Source organism: Euleptes europaea, chromosome 12, assembly GCF_029931775.1.
Source record: "Euleptes europaea isolate rEulEur1 chromosome 12, rEulEur1.hap1, whole genome shotgun sequence".
Lineage (NCBI taxonomy): Eukaryota > Metazoa > Chordata > Lepidosauria > Squamata > Sphaerodactylidae > Euleptes > Euleptes europaea.
In genome coordinates this window covers 4,804,408-4,823,782 of record NC_079323.1, presented here as the reverse complement: position 1 = coordinate 4,823,782, position 19,375 = coordinate 4,804,408, and the positions used below count along the sequence as shown (strand labels likewise).

At 49.0% G+C, this 19,375-nt stretch overlaps 1 protein-coding gene across 1 annotated transcript in view; it reads left to right on the top strand.

Annotated features, from left to right (window-relative positions):
* The window catches only part of WNT11 (Wnt family member 11), a 28,026-nt gene extending 12,943 nt beyond the window's left edge, over window positions 1–15,083 (top strand). The window contains exons 3-5 of the mRNA XM_056858532.1: window positions 1,622–1,899; window positions 4,056–4,348; window positions 14,835–15,083. Coding sequence (XP_056714510.1) covers window positions 1,622–1,899; window positions 4,056–4,348; window positions 14,835–15,009 — 746 coding nt within the window. The 3' untranslated portion in view covers window positions 15,010–15,083. The remainder of the gene's footprint in view (window positions 1–1,621; window positions 1,900–4,055; window positions 4,349–14,834) is intronic.
* The last annotated feature ends 4,292 nt before the right edge of the window (window positions 15,084–19,375 follow it).

The following is a 19,375-nucleotide window of genomic DNA, read 5'->3' as shown; positions in this document are numbered from 1 at the left end:
CCACCGGCGGGAAGTTTTTGGGGTGGAGCCTGAGGTGGGTGGGGTTTGGGGAGAGGAGGGACTTCAATGCCGTAGAGTCCAATTGCCAAAGTGGCCATTTTCTCCAGGGGGATTGATCTCTCTCGGCTGGAGACCAGTTGAAATAGCGGGAGATCTCCAGCTAGTACCCAGAGGTTGGCAACCCTACTTGGATGGGAGACCACTACGCAGAGGCAGGCAAAGGCAAATCGCCTCTGTTCATCTCTTTCTTTGACCTAGTTGGCCAAGGCTAGCCTGATCTCATCAGATCTCAGAAGCTAAGCAGGGTCGACCCTGGTTAGTCCATGGATGGGAGACTCAAGGAAGTCCAGGCAGGGTTGCTACGCAGAGGCAGGCAATGGCAAACTACCTCTGTATGTCTTTTGCCCTGACCTGGATGGCCCAGGTTAGCCTGATCCTACCAGACCTCAAATATAACTAGGGTCAGCCCTGGTTAGTACTTGGTAGGGTTGCCAGGTCCCTCCTTTCCACTGGTGGGAGGTTTTTGGGGCGGAGCCTTAGGAGGGTGTGGTTTGGGGAGGGGAGGGACTTCAATGCCATAGAGTCCAATTGCCAAAGCAGCCATTTTCTCCAGGGGACTGATCTCTCTCGGCTGGAGATCAGTTGTGATAGCAGGAGATCTCCAGCTAGTATCTCCAGTTGGCAACCCTAGTATCATAGAATCATAGAATGATAGAGTTGGAAGGGACTACCAGGGTCATCTAGTCCAACCCCCTGTGCAAGGCAGGAAATTCACAACTAATTCCCCCCACACCCCTAGTGACCCATACTCCATGCCCAGAAGATGGCCAAGATGCCCTCCCTCTCATCATCTGCCTAAGGTCATAGAATCAGCATTGCTGTCAGATGTCCATCTAGACTCTGCTTTAAAACCTCCAGGGAAGGAGCACTTACCACCTCCCGAGGAAGCCTGTTCCACCGAGGAACCGCTCTGTTAGAAAATTCTTCCTAATGTCTAGACGGAAACTCTTTTGATTTAATTTTAACCCCTTGGTTATGGTCCGACCATCTGGGGCAACAGAAAACAACTTGGCACCCGCTATGTGACAGCCCTTCAAGTACTTGAAGATGATTATCATATCCCCTCTCAGTCTTCTCCTCTTCAGGCTTCACATACCCAGCTCCTTCAACCTTTCTTCATAGGACTTCGTGTGATCTGGACACTGCACTTCTGTTGATGCAGCTCAAGATCGCATTTGGATGGGAGACCACCTAGGAAGTCTGCAGTTGCTACGCAGAAGCAGGCCTTGAAAAAACTTGATGGAATTACTATAATTTGGCTGCATTGGGTGTCAAACTCAATTGTTACAAGGGCCGGATATGACATAAATGTCACTTGGTCAGGCTGGGCCATGCCTCACAAGTCCAGATTGGGACCGGGGGCGGTGGTTGCCTCTGCTGGCTTGCAGGCCGGATAAGAGCTCTCAAAAGGTCGGACCCAGCTTGTGGGCTGTATGTTTGACCCCACTGGTCTACAATGTCCCCCGGCAGGTGTTATGTACCGCGGGTTATTTACAAAAATAGTTTCTGAACTTTTGGGATGTCACTGACGGCCTGCCCCGTGTGTCCTTCTGTCTTCCAGGCACCAGGGAGTCGGCTTTTGTGTACGCCCTCTCCGCCGCCGCCATCAGCCACACCATCGCCAGATCCTGCACCACGGGGGACCTCCCTGGCTGCTCCTGTGGTCCCATCCCAGGTGAGACACCTGGACCTGGGTATCGCTGGGGAGGATGTGCAGACAACCTCAACTATGGTCTTGTCATGGGGTCCAAATTTTCAGATGCTCCCATGAAGATGAAAAAATCAGGATCACAAGCCAATAAGCTGATGCATCTGCACAACAGTGAAGTAGGGAGACAGGTAACCGATCCGAGAGGGTTGTTCTCGTTAATGCAAAATCGCCATTCTGGGGGTTTGACCAAGGGAGCCCAGTATTGAAAGGCAGTCGCAAGCCAGCCTGGTGTAGTGGTTAAGAGTGGCGGACTCTAATCTGGAGAACCGGGTTCGATTCCCTGCTCCTCCACTTGAAGCCTGCTGGGTGACTAGGGTTGCCAACCTCCAGGTACTAGCTGGAGATCTCCTGCTGTTACAACTGATCTCCAGCCAACAGAGATTAGTTCCCCTGGAGAAAATGGCCACTTTGGCAATTGGGTTTTATGGCATTGAAGTCCCTCCCCAAACCCTGCTCTCATCAGGCTCCACTCCAAAAACCTCCTGCCGGGGGTGAAGAGGGACCTGGCAATCCTATGGCTGACCTTGGGCCAGTCACAGCTCTCTCCGAACTCTCTCAGCCCATGAAGAGGCAGGCAATGGCAAACCACCTCCGAATGTCTCTTGCCTTCAGAACCCTACAGGGTTACAATAAGTCAGCCGTGACTTGATGACACTTTCCCCCTACGGTTGCCATCCTCCAGGTGGTGGCTGGAGATCTCCTGCTATTACAACTGATCTCCTGGCATCAGAGATCAGTTCACCTGGAAAAAATGCCCACTTTGGCAATTGGACTCTATGACATTGAAGTCCCTCCCCTCCCCAAACCCTGCCCTCCTCAGTGTCTGCCCCAAAAATCTCCAGGTATTTCCCAACCCAGAGCTGGCAACCCTATTTCCACCAGCCCCAACTGAGTCAACCAGGGGCAGATTGCGAGGGTCATTCAGGATAGCACAGACAGAGATACACAGATCTGACCCTCAGGGGGCAATCCATCGGGAAGTCCTCTCCTGTTCCTGCTTTTTTTTGTGGAGTTCTAGCCCAATGAGGAATGTACAGGAGAACTGCATGACTGACTGATCGCACAGCACGTTCATAGGTGGGGCGAGGGTGCTCTCTAGCATCCGCATTTCAATCCAGAGATGATGACAGCAGACCCCTAATTCTTTAAACAGCAATGGCGGCTCACTAGAGAAAGGGGTTTCTGGCCCTTTCTCTGCTGATCTTCAGTGCCCCCACTGTGGATGGGCAAAAAGTGGTACTGCGGCTACTGACTTGGTCAATTCTGGAGACCGGTAGAATTGTGCCTGGTCTTCTAAAGCTGTGACCTGGCTCCTTACGCTTATAGCCAAAGGACAAACTGACATCTCAGGATTTCTGTCCCTCCTTGAGATGTCTTCTCTGCTGTCTATAATCAAGATCTCTTGCCCCGAAAGGTGATAGAGATCAGTTCATCTTGAGAAAATGGCCGCTGTGGCAATTGGACTCTATGGCATTGAAGCCCCTCCCCTCCACAAACCCCACCCTCCTCAGGCTCCTCCCCAAAAACATCCCACTGGTGGCAAAGAGGGACCTGGCAGCCCTAGGAGGTGGGAACAATCCCACCTTCCCTGGCTTGTAGGATATGGGCCTATCACTTAAGTCCTCTCCAAAGCCACCAAATGGGATGAATGTGAACAAAACAGAAAGGACCCCCCCCCTCCAAGGAGATGTGTGAACATCATAGGGAAGCCAGCCTCCAGGTAGGGTTGCCAACCTCCAGGTACTAGCTGGAGATCTCCTGCTATTACAACTGATCTCCAGCCGATAGAGATGAGTTTTCCTGGAGAAAATGGCCGCTTTGGCAATTGGACTCTCTGGCATTGAAGCCCCTCCCCAAGTCCCACCCTCCTCAGGCTCCACCCCATAAATCTCCAGATATTTCCCAAACCGGAGCTGGCAACCCTACCTCCAGGGGAACTCTCCCAGAAATACAACTGATCTCCAGACTATAGAGATCCATAACCCTGAAGAAAATGGCTGCTTTGGAGGGTAAAATATATGGCATTACAAGGTCCTCCCCTTCCAAAACCCCATTCTTTCTTAGGCTTCACCCCTCAAATTTCCAGGTATTTCCCAACCTGGATTTGGTAACCCTAGCAAACAGTACCCAGATTATAGCTTGCTTTTTATTTGGGTGCCCAATGCACACCCATTTAGGACACACGTACTCCCTTTAGCATTCTTTGGGAGGGGAGGTGGTAAATGGACACGTGAGGAAAAAGAAGAACAGTCTCTTCAAAACCCGTCTTTTTCTGGTTTTGCAGGCCCTGAAAGCTTCTTTGGAAATGAAATGCAAGTGCCACGGAGTATCGGGTTCGTGCTCTATCAAGACTTGCTGGAGAGGGCTTCAGGAGCTCAGAGATATTTCCCAGGACTTAAAAAACAAATACCTCTCAGCTACAAAGGTGGTACATCGCCCCATGGGGACGCGCAAGCATCTGGTCCCTAAGGATATCGATATTCGCCCAGTAAAGGAGACGGAATTGATTTATTTGCAAAGCTCCCCTGACTTCTGCATGAAGAACGAGAAAGTTGGCTCCCACGGGACGCAGGACAGGTAGATATCGTCTCGGTGGAGTGTTGTCCTATATCTTGATTTAACACTCTTTTTCTTCAGGAAGCCCCTCAAAATAGGCATCATGATCAGAATCGTTGTCTGTTTAGCAGATTCTCAGGGGAATAGAGCTGTCGGGTCATGGCCATGGCTCAGTGGTAGGGCCTCTGCTTGGCGTGCAGAAGGTCCCAGGTTCAATCCCTGACATCTCCTGTTAAAAGGATCTGGTAGAAGGTATGGGAAATACCTCTGCCTGAGACCCGGGAGAAGCGTGGTTATATGGTTGCCAGGTCCCTCTTCACCACTAGCGGGATGTTCTTGGGGCAGAGCCTGAGGAGGGTGGGGTTTGGGGAGGGGAGGCACTTCGATGCCATAGAGTACAATTGCCAGAGCAGCCGTTTTCTCCAGGTGAACTATCTTTATTGGCTGGAGATCAGTTATAATAGCAGGAGATCTCCAGCTAGTATCTGGAGGCTGACAACCCTACATGGGGAAGGGGTGTGCTTCTGTGGCAAAATAGCTGCTTGGTGTGCAGAAGGTCCCAGGTTCAATTCCCAGAATTTCCAGTTAAAAGGATCAGGTATTAGGTGTTGCGAAAGACCCAGGAGAGCAACGGCCATCTAGAGCTGACAGTTCTGACCACGATGGACCAACAATCTCTCAGTGTTAGACAGCTTAATGTGTTCATGTTAACCTGTAGCATGTTTTGTGTTCTTTGCATCTAACAGCAAAGCTGATTCTGTGAACTTGGGCAGATCATGAGAGGGAGGACAGGAAGGGTTGCGCCAGTGTTTGGCTCTCGTGGCCCTTTCTTGCATGCCCACAGTAAAGCCGATTGATTGCGACTTTGGGGTCAGGAAGCAATTTTCCTCCAGGCCAGATTGGCCAGGGATCCTGAAGGGTTGTTTTTTTTTTTGCCATCTTCTGGGCATAGAGCAGGTGTCACTGGGGAAGTGGGGAGGGGGAAAGAGATAGTTGTGAATTTCCTGCATTGTGCAGGGGGTTGGACTAGATGACCCTGGTGGTCCCTTCCAGCTCTATGATTCTGTGATTCTAAGAATGGCAGATGGCCTGCCCCGGCTTTAAGGCTAGCACTCTCCCACCATCTGTCCTTGGCTCCTCCTTCCTCACTGGAGCACGGCTGCCTCGCTATCATCCTCTCCATCTGCAAGATCTTAAGTTAAGCCAGTGACCTGTGTCTGTCGCAAGACGAAACAACTAGTGTTTGGAGACCAGGGGGAACCTTAGGGCTGTCCTCCAACTGGCCTGCAGTCAACCCAACGCAAGCTTTAGAAGTGAACAGAGAGGTCATCCAAGATCTCCAGGCGCTCGTTTGTTTGTTGCGTTAAAAAAGAATTGTATCCTGGTCCAATTCCCACTCGGAGAGTTAAGTTTCTGCCTTTCAGGGTTGTCCAGTTGGACACGGCCAGAGTTTTTAATCGCTGTCTTTCCCCTCCTTCTTGTCGACCTCAATAGCTGCCTTGAAGATTCAGATGATATGGCCGTTTGCTCAGCTCAGCAGCTGTAGCTCTTCTATTCACTTGAACGTGTGAAGCTGCCATATACTGAACCATACCCTTGGTCCATCAAAGTCAATACTGTCTACTCAGACTGGTAGCTGACCTTGGATTCCTGGAAATATCCAGATATCGAAGGGCCTTTACTCTTGCCTTACCTTCTGCTCTCCTGGAAGGCAGGTATCGCTGTACCCCCTTTCATCAACTATTATGCCCATGCAAAACAGAGAAAGTGGAAACAATAGAACATGTTCTGCTGCAATGTCCTTTCTACAACGACATAAGATCGCAGTACATTCTCCCCATATTGTCATCCTTTCCTGGGAGATTGGAAGAAGCTAAAGTTTCCCTTCTCTTAGCAGACACCTCTCAGGAGATAACCACTCAAGTAGCTAAATTTTGCCTCTGGTCTAGTGGGATCCGTAAACGGCTGATTGAAAACCTTTCCGCATAGAAGATCTTTCCTCCTATTCTTCAAATCATCCCTACCATCAATTTTTATTATTTTAACCTAACTTTGATTTTTATTCAGAGCTGATATTGTATCGGAATAAAATTTGATTGATTGACTGGTAGCTGCTCTCCAGGGTATCAGGTAGAGGTCTTTCATGTCACCTACTACCAGATTCTTTTTTAGCAGGAGATGCCAGGGATTGAACCTGGGACCTCTTAGCAGTGACAGGACAACTGCATGGCTAGGGTTGCCAACCTCCAGATGCTACCTGGAGATCTCCATCTATTACAACTGATATCCAGCAGACAGAGATCAGTTCGGCCTGGAGAAAATGTCCGATTTGGCAATTGGACTCTATGGCACTGAAGACCCTCCCCTCTCCAAACCCCGCCCTCCTCAGGCTCCACCTCAAAAACCTCCTGCCAGTGGCAAAGAGGGACCTGGCGTCCCTATGCATGGCAGGGTTATCGATGACCAAGTCTGGTCTTTCCACTCTGTAGGATCAGTCACATCGAAATGGTATTAGTAGGCTTGGAAGCACTTGCATGATATTCAAGTGGTTTCTGGGAGTATGTTCTGAACATAAGAAGAAGAGTTGCTTTTTATATGCCGACTTTCTGTACCACTTAAGGCAGAATCAAACCGGCTTACAATCACCTCCCCTTCCCCTCTCCACAGCAGACACCCTGTGATATAGGTGGGCTGAGAGAGCTCTAAGAGAGCTGTGACAAGCCCAAGGTGACCCCTTCCCAAACCCCGCCCTCCTCAGGCCCCGCCCCCAAATTGCCAGGTGTTTCCTGACCCAGAGCCGGCAACCCTATTCCCATCACCTACTGCCTGGTCCTTTTTAACTGGAGATGCTGGGGATTGAACCAGGGACCTTCTGTATGCCAAGAAGATGCTGCATTGGTCAGGCTGCACCTGGAGTATTGTGTGCAGTTCTGGAGGCCTCACTTCAAAAAGGATGTGGGCAGAATCGAGCGGGTGCAATGGAGAGCGACGAGGAGACCAAGCCCTGCGAGGAAAGGCTGAGGGAGTTGGGAATGTTCTGGAGAAGAGAAGGTTGAAGGGGGACAGGATTGCTCCCTTTAAGCATTTGATGGGCTGTCAGAGGAGGGCAGGGAGCTGTTCCTATTGGCAGCAGAGGATAAGAGTTGCAATAATGGGTTTAAATTGAGGGCTGAAAGGTACTGGCTGGATATTAGGAAAAGGTTCTTTACAGTAAGAGTTGTTCGGCAGTGGAATCAGCTAGCTAGGGAGGTGGTGAGCTCCCCCTCCCTGGCAGTCTTTAAGCAGAGGCTGGATAAGCACTTCTCAGGGATGCTCTAGGTTGAGCCTGCATGGAGCAAGAGGTTGGACTGCGTGGCCTCTCTTCCCAACTCTATGATTCTATGCTCTACCACAGAGCCATAGCCCCTCCCCTTGTACGTGTGTGGTTGTGTGGGAAAATATATTGTATGAACTCGCACTTGAGGGATGCATGAAAATAGGGAGGGCCCTCTTCTCCTTCCTGTGTTCTCCGTGCAAATAACTGACCGGTGAAAGAGACGAGGATCGGGAGGGGAAAATTCCGGAGAAATGTCTTTCCAGGCAGGAACAGGAGATATATAACGTGTTTGCATGTGTGAGAGAGTGAAAGAGGGCAAGAGAACTTATATGAAATATAGTTCACACCTCCCACACATAAAAAGCGCAATGTTCACGTGGCCATGTTCCAAATGGGTTGACGGGGCCCCCAAGGCCCCCTTAAGATTTGACGCCGTTTCAACTTCCATTTGCAGAGGATTTGGGCATGGCTTTTAAGAAATGGATCCGATGGATTGAGAACTCTGGAGGTTATTCCAAGTTGTAGTCCGCGATGGGCTTCCTCCCCTCCCACCCTGCCCCAAATGAGTCCTCCAGACTTCACCCACTCATACATGCTTTGGGTTGGCAGGCCGAGAAGAAAAGGGGGTCCCCCCCTCATCTTTCGAGCTGGCTGCAAATGGCTCTTGGAGGATCAGGAAACTGGAGGTGTTAGAACGGCAAGGCAGCCAGGACATGATCCATCACCTCTCCCCCTTTCCCCCTTCTTTATTGACACTCCGCTCTCTGAACGTTAATGGATTAACTGGTGGTATGCCTGCATTTCTGGCTTGAGCAGAGGCCCCAAATAGTGTTGCGATAGATTGGCGCGAGTCACCAGGACTCGGGAAGCTGCATCTATCTTCTTGGGGGCAATCTACTGATGCTGTTTGCATGAGGAGAGGGTATAGGCTACCTAGGGTTGCCAGGTCTCTCTTTGCTACCGGCGGGAGGTTTTCAATGCCGTAGAGTCCAATTGCCAAAGCGGCCATTTTCTCCAGGGAAACTGATCTCTGTCGGCTGGTGGGAGATTTGCGAGGGCATGGCTGGGGGGTGCACCATGCACGCAACCCACACCATGCACTGATGTCACGTCCGGGTTTGCCCGGAAGCAAAGTGGACGCTCTAGCAATCTCCACTATGGTTTCCATAGAGTTTTGGCAGAGATTGCTAGACCGTCTGCATCACTTCTGTGTAAACCCGGAAGTGACGTCAGCGTGGTGGGAGGGTCGCACACATGTCGCACGCTTTTCCCTCTTTTGCCTGCCGACCAGCTGAGGGGCTGAGAAAACAAACAGCACCACAGCTCAATATAGTATTCAATAGAAACTATTTAGTAACTTTACCGTCAATAGAAATCAAACATGTCTAAACATACAACGCAGGTATGAACAAGTCTGAAACCTGGTAATACAGGTCAATAAAGTAAACAAACAAAAATATAGGTTCCTACACCGTAATAGTCCAAATATGGTAAGTTTCTAAGACAGTAAAGACCGTCATGAATAGAATAAAGAAAGAGTCCGTTCCAGTCGGTTAATCCGCCGCTGTTATATTGTAAAAGAAAAATTAGGGTTCTGAAAACGGTTGCTCCACCGTTGCAGCAAAGTAATGTGGAAAACAAAAGAGTTCTGCTGACCGTTGCTCCACCGTGATTCCAAAGTAAGATAATGAATGAAACGATACTTCCGGATCTTGTATTCGTTTCACGGTAGCTTCTTCAGTCATAAATCCTTGTGTTCATATATTTCCTTAAGTAGGTTCTTGATAGGTACAAAGACCTCAAGTGATGACCAGTGACCCATAGGGCTTCTTACTATCTCTGATAGCTGAGGGGCGGCAGGCAGCCTGGTGAATTGCCCGGCTTTTGCACACACACACACACACACACGGGCAACTGGCAAGCCTAAGGTGAGAGCAAGGGGTAACTGGTTTTAGAGAAACCTGGGACTCATTCTCAAAGATCCTGGGGCCGTGTTGGAAAGCCAACCTGGTTTCGTTTATGTTTTGTTTTAATCAAAGAAAAGTTGAAATTGGACGCGGGCCTGGGTGAACCAAAGTCCGCACCCAAGCTTTGGGGAGCGTTCCGATTTTGGATCTGGAACCAGAGAGCTCACAAATTGGCCCCTCAGCTCTCAGATTCAACTCGCATCCTGTAAACATCGAAATTGTTCAAGGCCTAGATGGAAACCAGTGATTTAAGATGAATAAGCGTGCTATCTATGCCACTGTGCTAGCTCTAACAACTAGAATGATGATATCTAGGGTTGCCAGGTCCCTCTTTGCCACCAGTGGGAGGTTTTTGGGGCAGAGCCTGAGGAAGATGGGGTTTGGGGAGGGGAGGGACTTCAATGCCATAGAGTCCAATGGCCAAAGGGGTCATTTTCTCCAGGTGAACTGGTCTCTATCAGCTGGAGATCAGTCGTAATAGCGGGAGATCTCCAGCTAGTACCTGGAGGTTGGCAACCCTAATGATATCTCTCTACCTTCCATTTATCGCCATTGTGGTTATGTTAAGCAAAAGAAAAATGACCTGAGGAGAAAAATCAAATCTGTAGATTTGTCAAGAACCAGCCCATGTTTATTGGAGAAAAGGCCATCTCCTGGGCATGGAGTAGGGGTCACTGGGCGGGGGGATATGGGAGGTAGTTGTGAATTTACTGCAGTGTGCAGGGGGTTGGACTAGATCAGGGCTTCTTAAACTTTTTCCACTTGGGACCCATTTTCGCCTGAGAAATTTTTACGCAACCCCGGATATATAGGTATATAAAATAGGTATACAAACCAAACATTTACTGATAATCAATCATAAAGAAACCGTTTACTGTTGCCAATTTTTTTGCGACTCCCACAATCAGTTACACAACCCCATATGGGGTCGCAACCACAGTTTAAGAAGCTTTGGACTAGATGACCCTGTTGGTCCCTTCAAAGGGCGAAAACGCATGGTTGCTTTATCCTCGTTTAATCCCTGTTTCATCCAGGGTTCAGCCTGGATCGATTGCGTGCGTTTCGCCTAATGTGCGTTCGATCCTGGCTAAAACAGGGATTAAAGGAGGATAAAACGACCATGCGTTTTCGCCCCAACTCTATGATTCTATGTTTCTGTTCAGTTTTTGGAAGATTTTTCCTGGTCAAGAAATGCACGTCTAACTTTTAAATGGAATTGTTCAATTCCCACCCCCCACACACACTGATAGAAAATTCTTCCCTGATTTCAAATAACAATTTAAATGATACCAGATTAGGCTGCAGTCAACAATGGGGGAAGAAGGGGAAAAGAAGACGAGGGAAACCCTGTTGAAAGAGAGCAACCGACTGGGGTTTGCAGAATTGTTTCATGAGCAATCAGACCGGGAGCAGAAAACATCTGTTTGGGGCATCCCATTAAGGCGAATGATCAATGGCTGGGAGACTGTTTGGCTGAGCTGTTTGTTCACACTGAGACCAAATTTAAAGGGCCGTTTCCCTGGAGGGAACAAGCCCTTCCTTCTCTTCAGCGTTAGACTTGTTTACGGGATAGAGAGGTTAACCGCAAGCTCCGTTGAGTTTCAAATGATGAAAAGAGCCCCTGGATAGATGGAGGGGCTTATAGCTTACTGAATTCATTTTATTTCCTTCATTTATCCCCCCGCTTTTCTCCCCAACGGGCACCCTTTAAAGCAGCTTGCAACATTCTCCTTTCATGATAATGATTATGATAATAATAATGATGATGATGATAATGACAATAATAAAGATAATAATAAATTTTTATTTCTATTTCCCCCTTCCCCGGCGAAGCGGGGCTCAGGGCAGCAAACAACACAAAATGTACAACAAAAACAGGATGTACAATAATACATAATAACATAGATTTAAAAACATTACATTGAATTAAAATACGTTGCATGAGACAATAATTCGAAACTATCTTGATGGTGGTGTTATTCCCCATAAGGTATAGTGTTGCCTGGTCCCTTTTCGCCATCGGCGAGAGGTTTTTGGGGCAGAGCCTGAGGAGGGCGGGGTTTGGGGAGGGGAGGGATTTCGATGCCATAGAGTCCAATTGCCAAAGCAGCCATTTTCTCCAGGGGAACTGATCTCTTATCGGCTGGAGATCAGCTGTAATAGCAGGATATCGCCAGCTAGTACCTGGAGGTTGGTCACCCTACTCCCGTAGGTTTTCTGCCTCCCCTAGCACATCAACACACAATTCTTCCCCTATAAAGAAACATGCTGTGGGTTTTGGCTTTCTCTTCCTTCCCCCTGCCTCAGATTTGCCTTTATGGGAAGAGCTTTGTGAAATATTCGTGCCTGAAATTTTCAAAAGCGACATGCTCACAAAATTCTGTAACATCTCCTTCAAAAATAAAAACAGCTGGGGGGAAAGGGATTGCCAGGGGGCAAACAGCAAATGGAAGGGAGGGTTAAGCCCCTTTGGCTAGGGATGCCAACTTCCAGGTGGGATCTGGAGATCTCCCAGAATTACAAACGACCTCCAGAGTACAGAGATCTGTTCTCCTGGAGAAAATGGCTTCTTTGGAGGGTTGACTCTACTGCGCTCCCTCTCTTCCCCAAAGCCACCCTTCCCAAGCTCCGCCTCCAAAATCTCCAGGGATTTTCCGGAGTTGGAAACCCCACCTGCATAAGACTTTTGCCTTCTGAACTGAGTCTTATCTCAGGGTTTGCTTTTAAATAGATGCTCAGCAAGTTCCATAAGAATCCAAGAACATAAGAAAGGCCATGCTGGATCAGACCAAGGCCCATCAAGTCTAGCAGTCTGTTCACACCGTGTGCTAACCAGGTGTCTCTAGGAAGCCCACAAACAAGACGACTGCAGCAGCATTACCCTGCCTGTGTTCCAATGCACCTTATAGAATAGGCCTGCTCCTCTGATCCTGGAGAGAACAAATATGCCTCATGACTAGCATCCATTTTGACTAGTAGCCATGAATACTCCTCTCCTCCATGAACATGTCCACTCCCCTCTTAAAGCCTTCCAAGTTGGCAGCCATCACCATATCCTGGGGCAGGGAGTTCCACAATTAAGCTTTGCATTATGTGAAGTTGTTGGATCCTCTGGCAGTTGGCTTCGAAAGTTCGCCCCTTTCTTAAACCCTCCAATTCCCCCCTGTATCCGCTGACACCTCTGAACCTTTGCTCCAAATATTTGTTGGGACTAATTTGTGTAGGGGGGGTGGTTGTGCTGAATGTTCCTGCTGGAAGCTGTCCCGGCTCCTAGGGGCGTGTGCATAACAACGCCTTTGGTCTCGCGCTAGACAAACACACAGCATGTGGCCACGAATCGAGGGTTTTGGCTCAGGGCTGAGGTGTGTTGCAAAGAATGCCTCGGCAAACCTCCCAGAGGTCTGTAAATGTTTACATGCATCTCTCCCTCCCTCTGGAAAACGGGTGATGAGCCGGACAGGCTTAAGAGAGAAAGGGGGAAAGGGGGGAAAAATTGAACCTGCAAAGGAATTCCAAAATCTGAAATAACAAACAGGAGGCCAGGCTGAGTCAGAAATAAATAAGAGGACGGATGGAGAACAGAGTCTTCACACTTCATTAATCCCGTAACTTCTCATAAAGCATTACCTCACAAGGAATTTAATATAAATCTTTTTTTTGGGGGGGGGGGATTCATTTCCATCCCTTAACAGAGGTAGAGTCCAGTTCTCTTGTTTCTGCTTCCCTCTCCTCTTCGCCAGCCTGATGGGCTGTTCAATAATTGCTCGACGCAAAGGAGATGGTCCAAACTGTTTCTCAGAGAAATGTATCTTGTTTTTATGAGCCAGCGTGGTGTAGTGGTTAAGAGTGGTGGACTCTGATCTTGGAGAACTGGGTTGGATTCCCCACTCCTCCACATGCTGGGTGACCTTGGGCTAGTCGCAGTTCTCTCCAAAGTCTCTGCCCCACCTATCTCACAAGGTGTCTGTTGTGGGGAAAGGAAGGGAAGGAAAAGGAGAAGAGTTGGTTTTTTATATGCCGAATTTCTCTACCACTTAAGGAAGAATCAAACCGGCTTACAATCTCCTTCCCTTCCCCTCCCCACAACAGACACCCTGTGAGGTAGTTGGGGCTGAGAGAGCTCTAAGAGAACTGTGAATAGTCTAAGGTCACCCAGCAGACTTCATGTGGAGGAGTGGGGAAACCAACCCGGTTCACCAGATGTGGGGAGAGGAAGGGAAGGAGATGGTACCACCTATCATATCTAACAGGACATACAGATTTTTGGCAGTGGTTCATGTGCTCCAACGGAACGAACTAAGAGTGTATGGGTTTTCCTTAGAACCCTTGATAGATTATTTTTGTTCACACACAACTGTTGGCTACCTGATCTACTCAGATAAGCCAGTCTTGAGATTGCTGGTTGCTCTTGCTTGGGAGCTGGTTGGCCACTGTGTGAACAGATTGCTGGGCTTGATGGGCCTGGGTCTGTTCTGGCAGGGCTTTTCTGATGTTCTTATGAGTATAATGCGATAGAGCCCATCCTACAAAGCTGCTATTTCCTGCAGGGGAAATGATCTCTGTAGTCTGGAGATCACTTGTAATTCCAGGAGATTTCCAGGCCCCACCTGGGAGAGGTTGGTATAGGGGAATTCTAGAACATTGCAGCAACACAATGGTGTCACTGCTGGGCTCATGCTGGAAGTGGCAACGAGGCATTGGAATGACACCTATTTTGCATAACACATGAATCTGCCTTATGCTGAATCAGACCCTTGGTCCATCAAAGCCAGTATTGTCCACTCAGACTGGCAGTGGCTCTCCAGGGTCTCAGACAGGGGTCTTTCACATTACCTACTTGCCTAGTCCCTTTAACTGGAGATGCCGGGGATTGAACTTGGGACCTTCTGCATGCCAAGCAGATGCTCTGCCACTGAGCCATGGCCCTTCTGCATGGCAATCCAGGGTCTCAGGCAGGGGTCTTTCACATCACCTACCTGCCTAGTCTCTTTAACTGGAGATGCCGGGGATTGAACCTGGAAACTTCTGCATGCCAAGCAGATGCTCTACCACTGAGCCATGGCCCCTTCCCAAAGGTGGGTAAAGGAGTTTCCATGTTGGCTCTGTCGTACGTTGATCTTGGTGGCTTTTCAGCTTTCTGCCCGCTCACGATCTGCGTTGTGGGTGACCCTGTCGGCCGGCCCTCTGGTCTCCCCACCAGCTCACGCACTCTTCTTTCTTCCAGGCAATGCAACAAAACCTCCAACGGCAGCGACAGCTGTGACCTCATGTGCTGCGGGCGTGGCTACAACCCTTACATGGATAAAGTGGTGGAAAGGTGTCACTGCAAGTACCACTGGTGCTGTTACGTCACCTGCAAGAAATGCGAGAAGACTGTCGAGAAATACGTGTGCAAATGAGGCCCCTTTCTCCTCTCGGCTGGCCCACAGACCGAGGAGTCCACGCCGCCTCCTTCCAAGACGGGAGAAAAGCTTTCCCACGCTAGACAATGTTTACTTTGCAGAGAGCCACGGGGGACAAAAATTAATTCATCAGAAAGTGATCGCAGCATTCGTATGAGCGCGTTCTTCAATGTTATGCTCCCTTTTGGTAACAAGCGAAAAAAGCAAGACTTAAAATATCTGCGCTTCTCGTTGGATGGGATCTCAGTGGCAGATACAAACCAGAAGGAAAAAACAGTTCTCCTGGGTACCAGTTGGTGTACGTTTTTGGTGGTACCCAGCTACCAAATGCCTGCAGTATGTGACAGGGTGGGGAGCTTTGGGTGGGGAGATGAAGATTGCATGAAAATAATACAGGAAAGCCGTTTGTTTCTATTTTGTAAAAGATGTGATGTCCCATAGAGACCGACATTCAATCCGACATTCAAAAGCAAAGGAAATGCTTTTTTTTTTCAGCCACGGTTTTTCATTCTTTTGGTGTTTCTTCCCCTCTTTTCCTTGACCAAAATGGACTCTTCTTTTTTTAGATGGGAACAAGGACTTCAGGTGACAATAAGGTTGCCAGTTCCCTCATCACCACCAGTGGGAGATTTTTGGGGCGGAGCCTGAGGAGGGTGGGGTTTGGTGAGGGGCTTCAATGCCATAGAGTCCAATTGCCAAAGCGGCCATTTTCTCATCATGGTGAGCTGATCTCTATCAGCTGGAGATCAGTTGTAATAGCAGGAGATCTCCAGCTAGTACCTGGAGGTTGGCAACCCTAGGTGATAAAGGAAGAAAGGTCTTTGTCGATAATGAAACCAATGCCGTTTTCTGTCCTTTTAGAGTGGATGCTAAACTCCTAGTTGGCTGCTTGTTTTGCTAGAGGGGTATTGTGAGAAATTTGGGATGGGGAATGGGCATAGTACCCCAATCCCCATGCCCAAAAGTACCTTGCCACCAAGCCATGTCACTGCAACTGTTACCTACTGGGCAGCGTTTCTTTCACAAATGAACACACACACACAGCTGCCTTACACTGAATCAGACCCTTGGTCCATCAAGGTCAGCCTTGTCTGCTCAGACGGGCAGCAGCTCCAGGGTCTCAGGCAGAGGTCTTTCCCCCCACCTATTGCCTGGTCCTTAAACTGGAGATGGCGCGGATTGAACCTGGGACCTTCTGCATGCCAAGCAGATGCTCTACCACTGAGCCATGGCCCCTCTCCATGATATTTACCATCACCTACTACCTGGTCCTTTAAACTGGAGATACCAGGGATTTAAACTGGGACTTTCTGCATGCCAAGCAGATGCTCTACCACTGAGCCATGGCCCCTCTCCAGGATCATAAGCAGAGGTCGCTTACTGCCTGGTCCTTTAAACTGGAGATGCTGGGGATTGATCCTGGGACCTTCTGCATGCCAAGCAGATGCTCTACCTCTGAGCCACAGCCCCTCTCCAGGATCTCAAGCAGAGGTCTTTCCCATCACCTACTGCCTGGTCCTTTAAACTGGAGATGCCGGGGGTTGAACCTGGGACCTTCTGCATACCAAGCAGATGCTCGACCCCCAAGCCAAAGCAAAAGTCCCTCTTTCATCTTCAGGGGCCGGAGATTACTACTTGCCCCCCAATTCACCGGTTGCTGATCCTTACTCTCAAGCCAGGAAGCTTAAGTAGAGGGCAACCTGTGATTGCATTGGGTGCGTCTTGACTTGGTGCTGGAGGACTATCTTCTCTCCTCAGCCCTCTGATCCTTTCCCGCTTTCCCCCATTTTTCACTGATACAACCTGTACTGCCCCTTCTAGCAATTCACTCTCCAAAGACTACAATGCCGTATTCATTCACAGCAACCCATCTTAGGGTCGGGGAGGAGGGATCTCATTGAGCATCACAATGCACACGCCCGCTGGGCCAAGATCAATATAAAATCCCACACACACCTTGCTACCCCTCAAGAGTTTGCTCTTCCTTCATGCTGCAGCAAGAGGTCTCCGACTCTGGTCCAGGCCTCTAACGGAAGGTGGGAATGTTTGGGTCTTCACCAAATGTAATCAAAGGCAACTCATTGAATCCTATGGCTCCCTTCTGCTTAGGGTTGCCAGTGGGGTTGCCAGCCTCCAGGTGCCAGCTATAGGCGGGAAATTCCTGGAGATTTGTGGGTGGAGCCTGGAGAAAGTGGGGTTTGGGGAAAGGAGGGACCTCAGAGGAGTGTAGTTAAATTGTGGAACTCCCTGCCCCAGGATATGGTGATGGCTGCCAACTTGGCTCTAAGAGGGGAATGGACATGTTTATGGAGGATAGGGTTATCCATGGCTACTAGTCAAACTGGACACTAGTCATGAGGCTTACCTATTCTCTCCACTATACGAGGAGCATGCCTATTATATTAGCTGCTGTGGAACACAGGCAGGATGCTGCGGCAGTTGTCTTGTTTGTGGACTTCCTAGAGGAACCTGGTTGCCTGGACTTGATGGACCTTGGTCTGATCCAGCATAGCTTTTCTTATGTTCTTATGTTCTTAGAGGTAGTTTGCCATTGCCTGTCTCTGCCTAGTGACCCTGGACTCCCTTGGTGGTCTCCCATCCAAATACCAACCTGGGCCAACCCCGCTTGGTTTCTGAGAACATAATGCGATAGAGTCCACCCTACAAAGCACCCATTTCACTTGTAATTCCAGGAGTTATCCGGGCCCCACCTGGAGGCTGGCAGCCTGATGTGCTACGGAAGGAACCACCTTGCTTCCTGCAGTCAGGAAGCGGTTCGAAGGACCCAGGCCTCAACGCTCCCCTGTATATTCACTTAACAGCTCTTGCCAAATATCCAGCAGGCAAGCAGGCCAAAGGAAAAGGAAAGAGCCCATGAACCCCAAATGTGGACTTCCTTTAGGGTCACCAGGTCCCCCCCCTGGCAACTGGAGGGAGCTTTCTGGGGCTTGAGGATCTACATTTGCAAGTGGGCAAAGGAGAACAACCAACAGAGGCATAACTAAATGCCGGCATGAAATGGAAAACCAGTTCATGAACGGCCACCATCTTTCCCACCAACTTTTCTTAGGTTGTATGTCTTCTGTGACAATATTCTGAAACTCATTCTAACCAGCTCTGTCTAAGACACTTCTTTCAGCAAAGGTCTTTTATGCAGGGCTGTTTCCCTTGCTGTCATCCCTCCAACAACTTTGGGTCTTTGTGTTGATTATGCATGCCATTTCCAACCATCAGAGGTCGCCTCGCTCTCCCCCTGCCTTTCCCCATGTTTTGCCCCGTTGTCAGAAACCTGTTTTATCTCAAATTTGAGAACGCGGGCAAAACACGAAGAAAGGCAGGGAGAGAGCGAGGCAACCTCTGACGGCCAGAAACAACACGCAGAATCAACACAAAGACCTGGAGTCGTCGGAGGGTGCCGGCGAGTGAAACAGCCATGCATAACAGGCCAAAATTGAATTGTAATTCAAGAGCCGAGTACCCACGGGGAGAAGTTCCCCAGAAAGACAGCCGTTTCAAGCCGGGCTTGCCAAAGTATGGGGAGGAGAAACACCCGGCCCTTTCGACATACCAGCAAAGAACCACTACCGAGTCGTGGATGTATATATTTTATTTTGTATGCGGAACATACAGAAATATTTATAAAGTATATCTCGTTCTTCGGCCCTCCCTCTATTCTACTTTATATAAATATGTATAGATATATAAATATATTAACGGCAAGCTTCATAATGGTTTGAAATAAAGGATGGAATAACACACAGGTCTGAAAGACGCCTGATACCCTTGTGATTCATCTGCCGTTCTGCTGACCTTGGGCAAGGGCCGAAGGCCAAATCGTGAGCACCATTTGGTATGAAGGATGTTGACAAGAACCTGTAGAGCGCAGATGATCAATTGTGTGTGCTTGGTGACCACTCGGTTCCCCAGACGACTGTCTGCAGTCCAGAAGAGTATTTTGCTGCCAAAACAATTTCTTCACGAGAGCTCAGGCTGAATAATAAAATAAGGGATACTCATCAATCTATTTTTAACCTGTCCTTCCTCCAAGGAGATCAGGGGGGTGCGTGTGGTTCTTTCTCCCCCATTTTGTCCAGCATGGTGTAGTGGTTAAGAATGGTGGTTTGGAGCGGAGGACTCTGATCTGGAAAACCGGGTTTGATTCCCCACTCCTCCACATGAATGGTGGACGCTAATCTGGTGAACTGGGTTGGTTTCCCCACTCCTCCACATGAAGCCAGCTTGGTGACCTTGGGCTAGTCACAGTTTTCTCTCAGCCCCACCTACCTCACAGGGTGTCTGTTGTGGGGAGGGGAAGGAAAGGTGATTGTAAGCAGGTTTGAGTCTTCCTTAAGTGGGAGAGAAA